The sequence below is a fragment of the Hypanus sabinus genome, chromosome 17, assembly GCF_030144855.1.
Source record: "Hypanus sabinus isolate sHypSab1 chromosome 17, sHypSab1.hap1, whole genome shotgun sequence".
Taxonomy (NCBI): Eukaryota; Metazoa; Chordata; class Chondrichthyes; order Myliobatiformes; family Dasyatidae; genus Hypanus; species Hypanus sabinus.
Window position 1 is genome coordinate 85126025 of NC_082722.1, and position 16127 is coordinate 85142151.

General features: G+C 44.1%; 1 protein-coding gene across 2 annotated transcripts in view; it reads left to right on the forward strand.

Annotated features, from left to right (window-relative positions):
- tango6 (transport and golgi organization 6 homolog (Drosophila)) overlaps positions 1-16127 on the forward strand; it is a 192549-nt gene that overhangs the window by 75903 nt on the left and 100519 nt on the right. For both annotated transcript variants that reach the window (XR_009516374.1, XM_059993389.1), the window contains exon 7: positions 10209-10291. Coding sequence is in view for 1 of the 2 variants with exons in the window: in XM_059993389.1 (XP_059849372.1) it covers positions 10209-10291 (83 nt within the window). In the remaining variant the exon portion in view is untranslated. The remainder of the gene's footprint in view (positions 1-10208; positions 10292-16127) is intronic.

Consider the following 16127-nt stretch of genomic DNA (forward strand, 5'->3'; position numbering starts at 1 on the left):
TAGGGATGGGGTGGGGGGGGAAGCAGGGGTATCAACGGAGGTCTGTGAGTTGAATGTTCATGTCAGCAGGTAGGAGGATACCTAGGTGGGAGATAAGGTATTGCTCCATCAACCTGCGTGTGGCCTCATCTTGACGGTAGAGGAGGCCATGGACAGACATATCAGAGTGGAGTAGTCTGTGGAATTGAAGTATGTGGCCACCGCTGCTGGAGAACTGAGCACCGGTGTTCTCCCAGTCTGTGGTGGGTCTCCCCAATGTATAAATGGCCACATCGGGAGCACCGGATACAGTATATCACCCCAGTTGACTCGCAGGTGAAGTGGTGCCTCACCTGAAAGGACTGTCTGGGGCCTAGGATGGTAGTGAGGGAAGAAGTGTGAGGGCAGGTGTAGCACTTCTGTTTGCAGGGATAATTGCCTGGAGGGAGGTCAGTGGGGAGGGATGGGGGGGATGAATGGACAAGGGAGTCGCGTAAGGAGTGATCCCTGCGGAAAGCCGAGAGTGGGGGGGGGGAGGGGAAGATGTGTCTGGTGGTGGGATCCCGTAGGAGGTGGCGGAAGTTACGGAGGATTATATGTTGGATCTGTAGGCTGGTAGGGTGATAGGTGAGGACCAGAAGGACTCCATCCCTAGTGGACTGGCGGGGGGATGGGGTGAGGGCTGATTCATCAAGAAATACGGGAGATGCGATGGAGGGCAGAGTTGATAGTGGACGAAGGGAAGCCCCTTTCTTTAAAAAAAGGAAGACATCTCCTTTGTCCTAGAATGAAAGGCCTCATCCTGAGAGCAGATGTGGCGGAGGCGGAGGAATTGAGAGAAAGGGATAGCCTTTTTGCAGGGTGGGAGGAGGAATAGTTTAGGTAGCTGTCTGTAGGTTTGTTGTAGACATCGGTGGATAAGCTGTCTCCAGAGATAGAAACAGAAAGATCTAGAAAGGGGAGTGATATGTCGGAAATAGACACACAAGTTGATGGAGCAATACCTTATCTCCCGCCTAGGTAGCCTCCTACCTGCCGGCATGAACATTCAACTCACAGACCTCCGTTGATACTTCTGCACCCCCCTTACCCCATCCCTATCTATAATTTTAGTCTGGTTCTCTTTCTCTCTCTTTTCCCCCCTCACTATAATCTCCCCCCAGCCCTACCTTTCTTTCTCTTTTATTTCCCATAATTCTCCACCTTCCCCCCCCCCCAGCCCATTTCCCTTCAGCCTATCACTTCCCAGCTCTCTACTTCATCCTTTGTGTTGGCGCGTGGCCTAGTGGGCAAGGCATCAGACTAGTAACCAGAAGGTCACTGGTTCGAGCCTCAGCTGAGGCAGTGTGTTTGTGTCCTTGAGCAAGGCACTTAACAACACATTGGTCTGCGACGACACTGGTGCCAAGCTGCATGGGTCCTAGTGCCCTTCCCTTGGACAACATCGGTGGCGTGGAGAGGGGAAGGCTTGCAGCTTGGTCTCGAGACCAACGGATGCCATACACACACACACACTTCATCCCTCCCCCAACTTCTTATCCCCCCTCGACCATCCCATGTTACTTCACTCCTGATGAAGAGTTTCGGCAACCTGCAAAGGTACATAAATACTATTGATAAATTGACTCTTAAAATATAGAAAACTACTATAAAAGAATATAATCTAGAGGGAGATATTGCAATTCTTAAATGGTGTACATATGACTTGGATTTTACACCAAATACATTGGATGCTAGATTTAAGGACTGGACAGCTAAAAGAATAACAATTCTTTGCAACATAATGAAAGAAGGAACACTGTTCAGTTTTGAAATGCTTAAAGAGAAACACTTATTAGAAAAACAAGATTTTTATTGGTATTTACAGATGCAACAATATGTTAATAAGATGCTTAAAAATGTAACCAAGGCAAGTACATGCTTGATAGAGCTATTTAGAAAAGCATATAATTCAGAAATGGTAGTAGAATCATTTCAAGCATGTCTAAGGAGTTGTCAAGTCTGCTCAATGATCCATACTTTAAGGAACAAATTAAAAAAGAAATTGGTCTCTACTTAGAATTTAATGATAATGGAGAGGTTTCACCTCCCATTTTATGGGATACTCTGAAGGCAGTCTTAAGAGGGAAAATTATAACGATATCTTCATATAAGAAAAAAATAAGGAATTAAACATTAGAGGAATTACAAAATAGGCTGAAGGAACTAGAGAAAAATACAAATTGAATTTGGCACAGGATACATTAGGGGAAATTAAAAGAACTAGGAATGAAATTAATAGTTTGGCTACGCAAGAAATCAGGAAAAATTTAATGTTTCTGAAACAGAGACATTATGAAAGTGGATCAAAATCTATGAAAATACTGGCGTGGAAACTGAAAAAAAATATGGCAGAAAATACAATTCATAGAATTAAGGACCCAAGAACGAAAATGATAAAAAATAAGCTAAGTAAAATTCAAGGAGTTTTTGAAGTGTTTTACAAAACTTTATATTCCAAAGTTCCAGGGGGAAGCGTAACCCAAATTGACACCTTCTTGAATTCTCTTGAGTTATCCACTTTAAGCGAAGAACAAATGTAGAAGAATGACTGCTGACATAACTGAAGTTGAATTAAAAGCTGCAATTAGTAAGCTTAAATTATGCAAGTCACCAGGATCAGATGGGTATATGGCAGAGTGGTACAAAGAATTAAAAAATGAGTTAATTCCTGTTTTACTCTCCACACTGAACTGGGCTCCAAAAAAGGCACAAATGCCACCCAGTTGGAAGGATACGATAATCTCAGCTATACGGAAAGAAGGCAAGGATAAAATGGAATGTGTGTCATTTAGACCAATATCCATTCTTAATGTAGATTATAGATTATTTACCTCCATCATGGCCAAAGGATTAGAGGAGTTTCTACCTATACTGATACGTAACGATCAGACAGGTTTTATACGACAACGCCAGACACAAGACAATATATGAAGGACACTTCACATTGTGGATCATATGCAAAAAAATAAAATCGAAGCAATAGTAATAAGCGCGGACGCTGAAAAGGCGTTTCATTCGGTTAATTGGAATTTTCTTTAGAGTTTTACATTTTTTCCAAGACACAATTATTAAAACTATACAGACACTATATGACAATCCTACTGCTAGGATTAAGATCAATGGATATTTATCAAATAGTCTTACCCTAGAAAGGGGCATGAGACAGGGTTGGGCATGGTCACCGCTACTGTTCGCGTTATATCTGGAACCATTAGCTCAATACATCAGACAAAAAGAAGATATCAGGGGAATTACTATTAAAGGGACAGAGCATAAATTGGCTTGCTATGTGGATGACATTTTGATCTATCTAGGGCAACCAACATACTCTTTACCTAAATTGATGCAATCCTTTGAACAATATGGTCAATTATCAGGATACAAGATCAACATAGATAAAACCCAACTACTTTCATATTACTATAGCCCACCAAGAGAAATTGAAAATCAATACCTCTGGGCATAGCACACAGTCTTTCAAATATTTGGGCATCATTATGCCAAAAGATTTGGCAAAATTATCAGAATGTAATTATCAGCCTTTATATAAAAAAAATAAGGAAGATGGAACCTGATTCCTTTTTTCAGTCTCAGTTCAAGGATTGAGTCTATTAAAATGAATATACTGCCCAGACTGGTATATCTCTTTCAGACCCTACCATTAGAGATTAATCAAAATCAATTCAATGAATGGAACAAGATGTTATCAAGGTATATTTGGCAGGGTAAAAGGCCTAGAGTTCATCTCAAAACTTTGCAATTAGCAAAGGAACAGGGGGGGATGGGGCCTGTCTTCTCTTAGAGATTATTATTTAGCAGCACAGTTGAGAGCTGTGATATGTTGGTGCAACCCATCATATGACGCTCAATGGAAAAACATTGAGGAGCGGGTACTTCCCATCCCCATACAAGCAATTTTGGCTGATAACAACCTGCAAAGGTACATAAATACTATTGATAAATTGACTCTTAAAATATAGAAAACTACTATAAAAGAATATAATCTAGAGGGAGATATTGCAATTCTTAAATGGTGTACATATGACTTGGATTTTACACCAAATACATTGGATGCTAGATTTAAGGACTGGACAGCTAAAAGAATAACAATTCTTTGCAACATAATGAAAGAAGGAACACTGTTCAGTTTTGAAATGCTTAAAGAGAAACACTTATTAGAAAAACAAGATTTTTATTGGTATTTACAGATGCGACAATATGTTAATAAGATGCTTAAAAATGTAACCAAGGCAAGTACATGCTTGATAGAGCTATTTAGAAAAGCATATAATTCAGAAATGGTAGTAGAATCATTTCAAGCATGTCTAAGGAGTTGTCAAAGCTCGACTTCATACATTAAAACAAAATGGGAGAAGGAAGGAGGGATAATTATATCTGAGGAAGAATGGACAACAATATGGAGGTATCAATGGAAGTGTACTAGTTCACAGAAATGGAGGGAGTTTGGATGGAAAAACTTGATAAGATATTTTATTACACCCTCTCAGAAATCCCATTATGATAGTAACCTCCCTGTTTGCTGGAGAAATTGTGGAAATCAAAATGCAAATCATTATCATTTGTTGGGACTGCCCTGTTATCAAAAACTATTGGAGGGGGATGCACAATGCCCTACAAGACATCTTTAAATGTGAAATACCCTTAGAGAGTAAGACCATATATTTTGGGTATATATCTCAAGAATGGTTGAAAAGAGATAAATATTTAATGAATATACTGCTGGTGGCTGGTAAAATGACTCTTACTAGGAAATGGTTATCACAGGAGAGCCCAACTTTCAATACATGGATGGAAATTACAGTGGACATTTACAAAATGGAGAAGATAACAACATCTGTTAATCATAAGCTGGAACAATTTGATTCATACTGGGAAGAATGGTTTAACTACATAATGCCTCATAGGCCTGATATTATTCTCACAAATCAATGACTATGCTGTTAAAAAAAATCATTCCCTACTTGTACATAGTTCTTTCCTTTTGCTTGTTTTTTCTTGCCACTCTTTTCTATAAGTGTATACCTCAGATAAATACTTTGTGGAGATTTGTGATTTATATGATATATATGTACAATGTCTGAAATACATCTTATGGAAATGTTTGTTTGCTGATGAACTTCAATGAAAAAAAAATTTTAAAACCCCATTTCCTTAAACGCAGTTGTATCCCGACCTGCAGCCACGCTTCCTGCGTTGAATCCTATGAGGTCACATCTGTCCACAATCAGTATTGTTCCCATCAGTTATAAACAGCAATAGTTCATTTAAATGCATTAAGACATATTTGTTGACTGTACTGACCTTGGAAGCAGTTGTGCTTTTTAGCTGTATCAGGCTGAAATGATAATACTTAATCATATCCATTGAGAGTTCTGCTGCTACACGAGTCACCCTACGCACCCCAGAACCCTCAGAATTACATGCCTCTCATTACCTTGGAATAAATACAAGCCCGGCCTAATCAATCCTGTCTAGGTTGTGCACGTGGGGGTGTCTAATGATTAATGACCTGAAACACTCGATGACCCCAAGTTGCATTACTGATGTTGTGTCCCAGTGCACACCTAGATGTCGGACCAGGTTAATGAAAGGCATCGACCAGATTAAAGTGGCTCAACAATCCAACATACCTCACCACACTAAACTCCACAACCTTATCTCTCCCAGCCCCACATCTACATCTACCAGCCTTACCCTCAAATCTAATCCTAAGGCCAGGGGGCCACACACCCCTAGGCTCACCCCGATTAACCCTGGCCATACCCCCACAAACCTGATGACTTGTGTAAGGAGGAGCAAGATCCAATAAGGCAAGTGATGGACCTGGTTAATGAAGGTGCGGGCCAGATCAAAGTGGTAGGGTTGAGTGACACTGAATCTCAATTGAGAAGAACAAGAAGCACAAGAGGAAAGATTCTCCCACTGCCCGCATGCTCTCCTAACTATCTTTGTCTCTCTCTCTAACTATCAAGTCTATCACCATCACTCTACCCTTCCTGCTGAGCCTCGGAGCCTGCCACAGGGAGACGATGATGACTGCATAGATTATTCAACATCTTTTTGAGCTTTCCAAATTCCAGTTCTGTTGGGCATGTAGGACTCTGCAGTTGAGCACAATGATGTTGGGTGTGTAGGACTCTGCAGTTGAACACAATGATGTTGGGTGTGTGGAGCTCTGCAGTTGAGCACAATGATGTTGGGTGTGTGGAGCTCTGATGTTGAGCACAATGATGTTGGGTGTGTGGAGCTCTGATGTTGAGCACAATGATGTTGGGTGTGTGGAGCTCTGCAGTTGAGCAAAATGATGTTGGGTGTGTAGGACTCTGAAGTTGAGCACAATGATGTTGGGCATGTAGGACTCTGCAGTTGAGCACAATGATGTTGGGTGTGTGGAGCTCTGATGTTGAGCACAATGATGTTGGGTGTGTGGAGCTCTGCAGTTGAGCACAATGATGTTGGGTGTGTAGGACTCTGATGTTGAGCACAATGATGTTGGGCATGTAGGACTCTGCAGTTGAGCACAATGATGTTGGGTGTGTAGGACTCTGCAGTTGAGCACAATGATGTTGGGCATGTAGGACTCTGCAGTTGAGCACAATGATGTTGGGTGTGTAGGACTCTGCAGTTGAGCACAATGATGTTGGGCATGTAGGACTCTGCAGTTGAGCACAATGATGTTGGGCATGTAGGACTCTGCAGTTGAGCACAATGATGTTGGGTGTGTAGGACTCTGATGTTGAGCACAATGATGTTGGGTGTGTGGAGCTCTGCAGTTGAGCACAATGATGTTGGGCACGTCGGACTCTGCAGTTGAGCACAATGATGTTGGGTGTGTGGAGCTCTGATGTTGAGCACAATGATGTTGGGTGTGTGGAGCTCTGATGTTGAGCACAATGATGTTGGGTGTGTAGGACTCTGCAGTTGAGCACAATGATGTTGGGCATGTAGGACTCTGCAGTTGAGCACAATGATGTTGGGCATGTAGGACTCTGCAGTTGAGCACAATGATGTTGGGTGTGTAGGACTCTGCAGTTGAGCACAATGATGTTGGGTGTGTGGAGCTCTGCAGTTGAGCACAATGATGTTGGGTGTGTGGAGCTCTGCAGTTGAGCAAAATGATGTTGGGTGTGTGGAGCTCTGCAGTTGAGCACAATGATGTTGGGTGTGTGGAGCTCTGATGTTGAGCACAATGATGTTGGGTGTGTGGAGCTCTGCAGTTGAGCACAATGATGTTGGGTGTGTGGAGCTCTGATGTTGAGCACAATGATGTTGGGTGTGTGGAGCTCTGCAGTTGAGCACAATGATGTTGGGTGTGTAGGACTCTGATGTTGAGCACAATGATGTTGGGTGTGTGGAGCTCTGCAGTTGAGCACAATGATGTTGGGTGTGTGGAGCTCTGCAGTTGAGCACAATGATGTTGGGCATGTAGGACTCTGCAGTTGAGCACAATGATGTTGGGTGTGTGGAGCTCTGATGTTGAGCACAATGATGTTGGGTGTGTGGAGCTCTGCAGTTGAGCAAAATGATGTTGGGTGTGTGGAGCTCTGCAGTTGAGCACAATGATGTTGGGTGTGTGGAGCTCTGCAGTTGAGCACAATGATGTTGGGTGTGTAGGACTCTGCAGTTGAGCACAATGATGTTGGGTGTGTGGAGCTCTGATGTTGAGCACAATGATGTTGGGTGTGTGGAGCTCTGATGTTGAGCACAATGATGTTGGGTGTGTGGAGCTCTGCAGTTGAGCACAATGATGTTGGGCATGTAGGACTCTGCAGTTGAGCACAATGATGTTGGGTGTGTGGAGCTCTGATGTTGAGCACAATGATGTTGGGTGTGTGGAGCTCTGCAGTTGAGCACAATGATGTTGGGCATGTAGGACTCTGCAGTTGAGCACAATGATGTTGGGTGTGTAGGACTCTGCATTTGAGCACAATGATGTTGGGTGTGTGGAGCTCTGATGTTGAGCACAATGATGTTGGGTGTGTGGAGCTCTGATGTTGAGCACAATGATGTTGGGTGTGTGGATCTCTGCAGTTGAGCACAATGATGTTGGGTGTGTGGAGCTCTGATGTTGAGCACAATGATGTTGGGTGTGTAGGACTCTGCAGTTGAGCACAATGATGTTGGGCATGTAGGACTCTGCAGTTGAGCACAATGATGTTGGGCATGTAGGACTCTGCAGTTGAGCACAATGATGTTGGGTGTGTAGGACTCTGCAGTTGAGCACAATGATGTTGGGTGTGTGGAGCTCTGCAGTTGAGCACAATGATGTTGGGTGTGTGGAGCTCTGCAGTTGAGCAAAATGATGTTGGGTGTGTGGAGCTCTGCAGTTGAGCACAATGATGTTGGGTGTGTGGAGCTCTGATGTTGAGCACAATGATGTTGGGTGTGTGGAGCTCTGCAGTTGAGCACTATGATGTTGGGTGTGTGGAGCTCTGATGTTGAGCACAATGATGTTGGGTGTGTGGAGCTCTGCAGTTGAGCACAATGATGTTGGGTGTGTGGAGCTCTGCAGTTGAGCACAATGATGTTGGGTGTGTGGAGCTCTGCAGTTGAGCAAAATGATGTTGGGTGTGTAGGACTCTGCAGTTGAGCACAATGATGTTGGGTGTGTAGGACTCTGCAGTTGAGCACAATGATGTTGGGTGTGTGGAGCTCTGATGTTGAGCACAATGATGTTGGGTGTGTGGAGCTCTGCAGTTGAGCAAAATGATGTTGGGTGTGTGGAGCTCTGCAGTTGAGCACAATGATGTTGGGTGTGTGGAGCTCTGCAGTTGAGCACAATGATGTTGGGTGTGTAGGACTCTGCAGTTGAGCACAATGATGTTGGGCATGTAGGACTCTGCAGTTGAGCACAATGATGTTGGGTGTGTGGAGCTCTGATGTTGAGCACAATGATGTTGGGTGTGTGGAGCTCTGCAGTTGAGCACAATGATGTTGGGCATGTAGGACTCTGCAGTTGAGCACAATGATGTTGGGTGTGTAGGACTCTGCATTTGAGCACAATGATGTTGGGTGTGTGGAGCTCTGATGTTGAGCACAATGATGTTGGGTGTGTGGAGCTCTGATGTTGAGCACAATGATGTTGGGTGTGTGGAGCTCTGATGTTGAGCACAATGATGTTGGGTGTGTGGAGCTCTGATGTTGAGCACAATGATGTTGGGTGTGTGGAGCTCTGATGTTGAGCACAATGATGTTGGGTGTGTAGGACTCTGCAGTTGAGCACAATGATGTTGGGTGTGTGGAGCTCTGATGTTGAGCACAATGATGTTGGGCGTGTGGAGCTCTGCAGTTGAGCACAATGATGTTGGGTGTGTGGAGCTCTGATGTTGAGCACAATGATGTTGGGCGTGTAGGACTCTGCAGTTGAGCACAATGATGTTGGGCGTGTGGAGCTCTGATGTTGAGCACAATGATGTTGGGTGTGTGGAGCTCTGATGTTGAGCACAATGATGTTGGGTGTGTGGAGCTCTGATGTTGAGCACAATGATGTTGGGTGTGTGGAGCTCTGATGTTGAGCACAATGATGTTGGGCGTGTAGGACTCTGCAGTTGAGCACAATGATGTTGGGCGTGTGGAGCTCTGATGTTGAGCACAATGATGTTGGGTGTGTGGAGCTCTGATGTTGAGCACAATGATGTTGGGTGTGTGGAGCTCTGATGTTGAGCACAATGATGTTGGGTGTGTGGAGCTCTGATGTTGAGCACAATGATGTTGGGTGTGTGGAGCTCTGATGTTGAGCACAATGATGTTGGGTGTGTGGAGCTCTGATGTTGAGCACAATGATGTTGGGTGTGTAGGACTCTGCAGTTGAGCACAATGATGTTGGGCGTGTGGAGCTCTGCAGTTGAGCACAATGATGTTGGGTGTGTGGAGCTCTGATGTTGAGCACAATGATGTTGGGCGTGTAGGACTCTGCAGTTGAGCACAATGATGTTGGGTGTGTGGAGCTCTGATGTTGAGCACAATGATGTTGGGCGTGTGGAGCTCTGCAGTTGAGCACAATGATGTTGGGCGTGTGGAGCTCTGATGTTGAGCACAATGATGTTGGGCGTGTAGGACTCTGCAGTTGAACACAATGATGTTGGGTGTGTGGAGCTCTGATGTTGAGCACAATGATGTTGGGTGTGTGGAGCTCTGATGTTGAGCACAATGCTTCTTTATTCCAGGAATGGCATATGAGTCAATGCCGGTGGAAAAGGTGAAGGTGGATGAACAGGAGCTGACCAGGTGTATAGAGGATGTGTACAAGGTAAGACTAGCAAGTATAATTTATTTCAGATCAGACTGCATCTCCTCTGGACCAACTTCTGGGGTGTGAGAGCTTCTCTTAGCCAGGGTGGTCACTTGGGAGAAAGCCATGTTATATCTGTGATGGAATGGCAGACCAGATTTGATGACCCATTTCTGCACCCATGTCTGTGAGTGCATGGTTCCATGTGGCAGTTTGGTTTCAGGAGCCTCATATCTCACCCCACTAGTCCTCCTAGCTACTGCTGAAGTTGTACACAATATGTAATAACCCAGATCTTACTTAGGAGCTTAACGTAAAGGAACCCTTAGGAGGCAGTGATCATAATATAATTGAATTGATACTGCAATTTGAGAAGAAGAATCATAAGTCACATGTATCAGTATCGCAGTGGAACAAAGGAAATTACAGAGGCATGAGAGAGGAGCTTGCCCAGGTGGATTTGAGGAGGATACTGGCGGGGTTGACAGCAGAGCAGAGGTGACTGATGTTTCTGAAAATAGTTCACAAGACACAGGGTACATATGACCCACAGAAGTAGTTTTAAAATGGGTAAGGTTGGCAACTATGGCTAACAAGGGAGGTTAAAGTGTGTAAAAGCCAAAGAGAGGACATATAAGGTAACAAAAGTAGTGGGAAGTTGGATTTGGAAGCTTTTAAAATCCAACAAAAGGCATCTTAAAAAACTGTAAAGAAAAAGATGAAATATGAGGGCAAACTATCCAATAATATTAACCCAATACAGAAAGTTTTTTCAGTTACATAAAGAATAAAAGAGAGGTGAGAGTTGATTAGACCACTGGAAAATGATGGTGTTGAGATAGTATTGGGGAACAAAGAAATGGCAGATGAACTTCATGAGTACTTTGCATCAGTTTTCACTTTGGAAGACACTAGCAGTATGCCAAGTTCTGTGAGTGTCAGGGAGCAGGAGTGAGTGCCAGTGCTATTACAGAAGAAAAAGTGCTAGGTAAACTGAGAGGTCTTAAGGTAGATAAGTCACCTGGACCAGATGGACTACATCCTAGAGTCCTCAGAGTGGTTACTGAAGAGATAATGGATGCATTGGTCATTATCTTTAAAGAATCACGATCTAGCATGGTCCCAGAGGACTGGAAGATTGCAAATATCACTCCACTCTTTAAGAAGAGAGGAAGACAAAAGAAAGGAAATTATAGGCCAGTTAGCCTAACCTCAGTGGTTGGGAAAGTGTTGGAGTCTATTAAGGATGAGGTTTCAGGGTACTTGGAGACTAATGATAAAATAAGTCAAAGTCAGCATGGTTTCTGTAAAGGGAAATCTTGCCTGACAAATCTGTTAGAGTTCTTCAATGAAGTAACAAGCAGAGTAGATGTCATTTATTTGGATTTTCTGAAGACATTTGGTAAGGTGCCAAACATGAGGCTACTTAACAATATAAAATCCCATGGCATTACAGAAGAGGTACTGGCATGGATAGAGGATTGGCTGACAGGCAAGAGGCAGCAAGTGGGAATAAAGGGGGCTTTTTCTGGTTGCCTGCCAGTGGCTCGTGTTGTTCCTCAGGGATCAGTATTGGGACCGCTGCTTTTCACATTGTTTGTCAGTGATTTTGGTAATGGAATTAATGGCTTTGTGGCAAAGTTTGCAGATGATATAAAGATAGGTGGAGGTGTAGGTAGTGCTGAGGAAGCAATGCAATTGCAGCAGGGCTTGAACAAATTGGAAGAATGGGCAAAAAAATGGCAGATGGAATACAATGTTGGGAAATGTATGATACTGCTTTTTGGTGAAAGGAACAGTAGTGCAGACTATTACCTACTGTAAATTGGGAGAAAATTCAAACATCATAGGTACAGAGGGACTTATGAGTCCTCAAGCAAGACTCCCAGAAGGCTAATTTACAGGTACAAACAAACTGGATGAACTCAGCAGGTCGGGCAGCATCCGTTGAAATGAGCAGTCAACGTTTCGGGTTGAGACCCTTCGTCTGAACTGAAGAAGGAGGGGGCAGGGGCCCTATAAAGAAGGTGGGGGGGAGAGTGGAAGGTGCCAGGTGAAAAACCAATCAGAGGAAAGATAAGGGTTGGGGGAGGGGATAGGCAGGAAGGGGAAAGCACTATGGGTAGTAGAAGGCAGAATCATGAGAGAGGTGATAAGCAGCTAGAAGAAGAGGCAGAGTGAAAGTGGGATAGGGGAAGGGAGAGCGAGGGAATTACCGGAAGTTGGAGAATTCGATGTTCATACCTAGAGGCTGGAGACTACCCAGACAGTGTATGAGGTGTTGCTCCTCCAACCTGAGTTTGGCCTCATCATGGCAGTAGAGGAGGCCATGTATGGACATATCTGAATGGGTATGTGAAGCAGAGTTGAAATGGGTGGCAACCAGGAGATCTTGTCTGATGTGATGGACGGAGCAGAGGTGCTCGACGAAGCAGTTGCCCAATCTGCGTCAGGTCTCACCGATGTAGAGGAGGCTGCACTGGGAGCACCGGATGCAATAGATTACCCCAACAGATTCACAAGTGAAGTGTTGCCTCACCTGGAAGGACTGTTTGGGGCCCTGAATGGTGGTAAGAGAGGAGGTGTAGGGACAGGTGTAGCACTTGCGCTTACAGAGATAAGTACCAGGTGGGAGAACTGTGGGGAGGGACATGTGGACCAGGCAGTTGCAGAGGGAACGATCCCTGCAAAAAGCAGAGAGAGATAGAGAGGGAAAGATGTGCTTAGTGGTGGGGTCCTGTTGAAGGTGGCGGAAGTTGTAGAGGATAATATGCTGGATCCGGAGGCTGGTGGAGTGGTAGGTGAGAACAAGGGGAACACAGTCCCTGTTGTGGTGATGGGAGGATGGGGTGAGGGCCAAAGCGCGGGAAATGGAGGAGTTGCGGGTGAGGGCGTCATTGATGATGACAGAAGGGAAACCACGATTCTTAAAGAAAGAGGACATTTGAGATGTCCTGGAATGGAAAGCCTCATCCCGGGAGAAGATGCGGCAGAGACGGAGGGATTGGGAATAGGGAATAGCATTTTTATATTTGGCAGGGTGGGAAGAGGTATAATCAATGTAGTTATGGGAGTCAGTGGGTTTATAGAAGATGTCAGTGGACAGTCTGTCTCCAGAGATGGAGACCGAGAGATCAAGAAAGGGGAGAGAAGTGTCCAAGATGGACCAAGTGAATTTGAGGGCTGGGTGGAAGTTGGAGGCAAAGTCGATGAAATTGACGAGCTCAGCATGGGTGCAGGTGCTGAGTTCATCCAGCTTATTTATACATGTTGATTCAACCACAGCATCTGCAGTGTACTTTGTGGAGGCTAATTTACAGGTTGAGTCAGTGGTAAAGAAGGCAAATGCAATGTTGGGCATTTATTTCAAGGGGAATAGAATATAAAAGCAAGGAGACAATGCTGTGGCTTTATAAGAAACTAGTCAGGCCATATATGGAGTATTGTTAACAGTTTTGGCCCCCATATCTCAGAAAGGATGTGTTGTCATTGGAGAGAGTCCAGAGGAGGTTCACAAGGATGATTCCAGAAATGAAGGATTTAATATGAGAGGATCATTTGTCAGCTTTGGGCCTGTACTAACTGGAATTTAGAAGAATGTGGGGGATCTCATTGAAACCTACCGAATGTTGAAAGGACTAGATAGGATGAATGTGAGGAGGATGTTTCCTATGGTGGGGGTATCCAGAACTAGAGGGAATGTCTTCAGAATTGAGGGGTGAACTTAGAACAGAAGTAAGGAGGAATATTTTAGCCAGAGAGAAGTGAATCTGAGGAATGCTCTGCCACTGACTGCAGTGAAGGAGAAGACTGTGGGTACACTTAAAGCCAAAATTGATAGTTTCTTGATTGATCAGGGCATGAAAAGTTATGGTGAGAAGGCTGATGTATGGGGTTAAGTGGGATCCGGGATCAGCTATGGTGGAATGGCAGAGCAGATTCAATGGGCTTAATGGCCTAAATCTGCTTCTCTGTTTTATGGTCTTATGACTCTTTGGCCCATCTTGTCCATACTGATGCTACCACCCTGTGCTTGGCCATATCCCTCAAGACCTTTCCCATCTGTCTACCTCCCGAAGTAACTTCTACCCATTTCGACCACTTCCCCTGGCAGTGTCTTCCATATACCCACTATCCTCTGTGTGTCAAAGAACACTACAGCACAGAAACAGGCCATTCAGCCCTTCTAGTCTATGCTGAACTGTTCGTTTGCCGGGTCCCATTGACCTGCACCGGGTTCATAGCTCTCCATACCCCTCCCATCCAGATGCCTATCCAAATTTCTCTTAAATATTGAAATCAAGTCTGCATCAGCCACTTCCGCTGGCAGCTCATTCCACCCTCTGAGTAAAGTTGTTCTCTCTAAATCTTCCCTCTCTCACCCTAAGCCCGGGACCTACCTTGGGACTCCCCTACCCTGTGAAAAAGACTGATCATTCACCCATTCTTTGTCCCCCATTACTACCTCACCAGAACCATTTTCTCATGGTCCAACAACAACTTTCTCCTTTGTATTACTCCTTATATAATTGAAAAATTTTAGTATCCTGCTTTACATTATTGGCTAGTTTGCCCTCATATTTCATCTTTTCCCTTCTTAAGCCTTTTGTTGGATTTTAAAAGCTTCCTGATAATCCAACTTTCCTGATATGGCCTTTCCTTGGTTTTTATGCAGACCTTAACTTCCCTTATCAGCCACGGTTTCCTACCCTGCTATTTGAGAACACAACCTTCTATGGGACATATCTATGCTGCACCTTTTGAACTATTCCCAGAAACATTACTCACATATGCTCTGCCATCATCCCCACCAGTATCTCCTCCAATCCACCTGGCCAAGCTCCTCTCTCATGCCTCTGTAGTTCCCTTTATTCTATTGTGATAGTCATATATCTGTCTTGTGCTTCTCTCTCTCAAATTGCAATATGAATTCAATCCTACTATGATCACTGCCTCCTAAGGGTTCCTTTACCTTAAGCTCCTCGATAAAATCTGAATTACTAGATAACACATAATCCAAGATGGTCTTTCCCCAAGTAGGCCCAAGCTACAAGCTACTCTAAAAAGCCATCTTGTGGGCATTCAGCAAATGCCCTCTCTTGTGATCCAACACCAACCTGATTTTCCCAATCCCCTTGCATATTGAAGTCCCCCATTACAATTGTGACATTACCGTTATTTCATGCCTTTCCATCTACCTCTGCAGTCTCAACCCGGCATCTTGGATACAGTTTGGAGACCTATATATGATTCCCATGATGTTTTTTTTTACCTTTGCAATTTCTGAACTCCAACCACAAAGATTCAACATTCTCTGACCCTATGTCTCCTCTTTTTGAAGATGTAATTCCATCTCTTACCAACAGACCCACATCACCGCCTATGCCTTCCTGCCTGTCCCTTCGATACAAAGTATATCCTTTGATATTAAGCTCCCAACTATGGCCTTTCATCCATGACTCGGTGATGCCTGCAATATCATACCAACTAATCTCTAATTGCACCACAATTTCATCCGAACGTTACATGCATTTAAATACAGTTCCTTCACTCCTGCATTCTTCACGTTTTTGTATTTTGCCTCTGTGGTACAATTTAATTCTTTGCATTTGTACTCAATCATTGGCTTGTCCTTCCTTACATATATATTACGTCATCTACTTGTAAACCTGCGGACTCATCCTCAGCTCTATCATACTGGTTCTCCTCCTCCTGCCATATTAGCTTAAACCACTCCCAACAGCTTTAATAAAGCTGGCAGCCAGGGTATTGGTACCCCTCAGATTCAAGCACAACCCATTCCTTTTGTGCAGGTCCTACCTGCCCTACAAGAGGTCCCAATGTTCCAGAAATC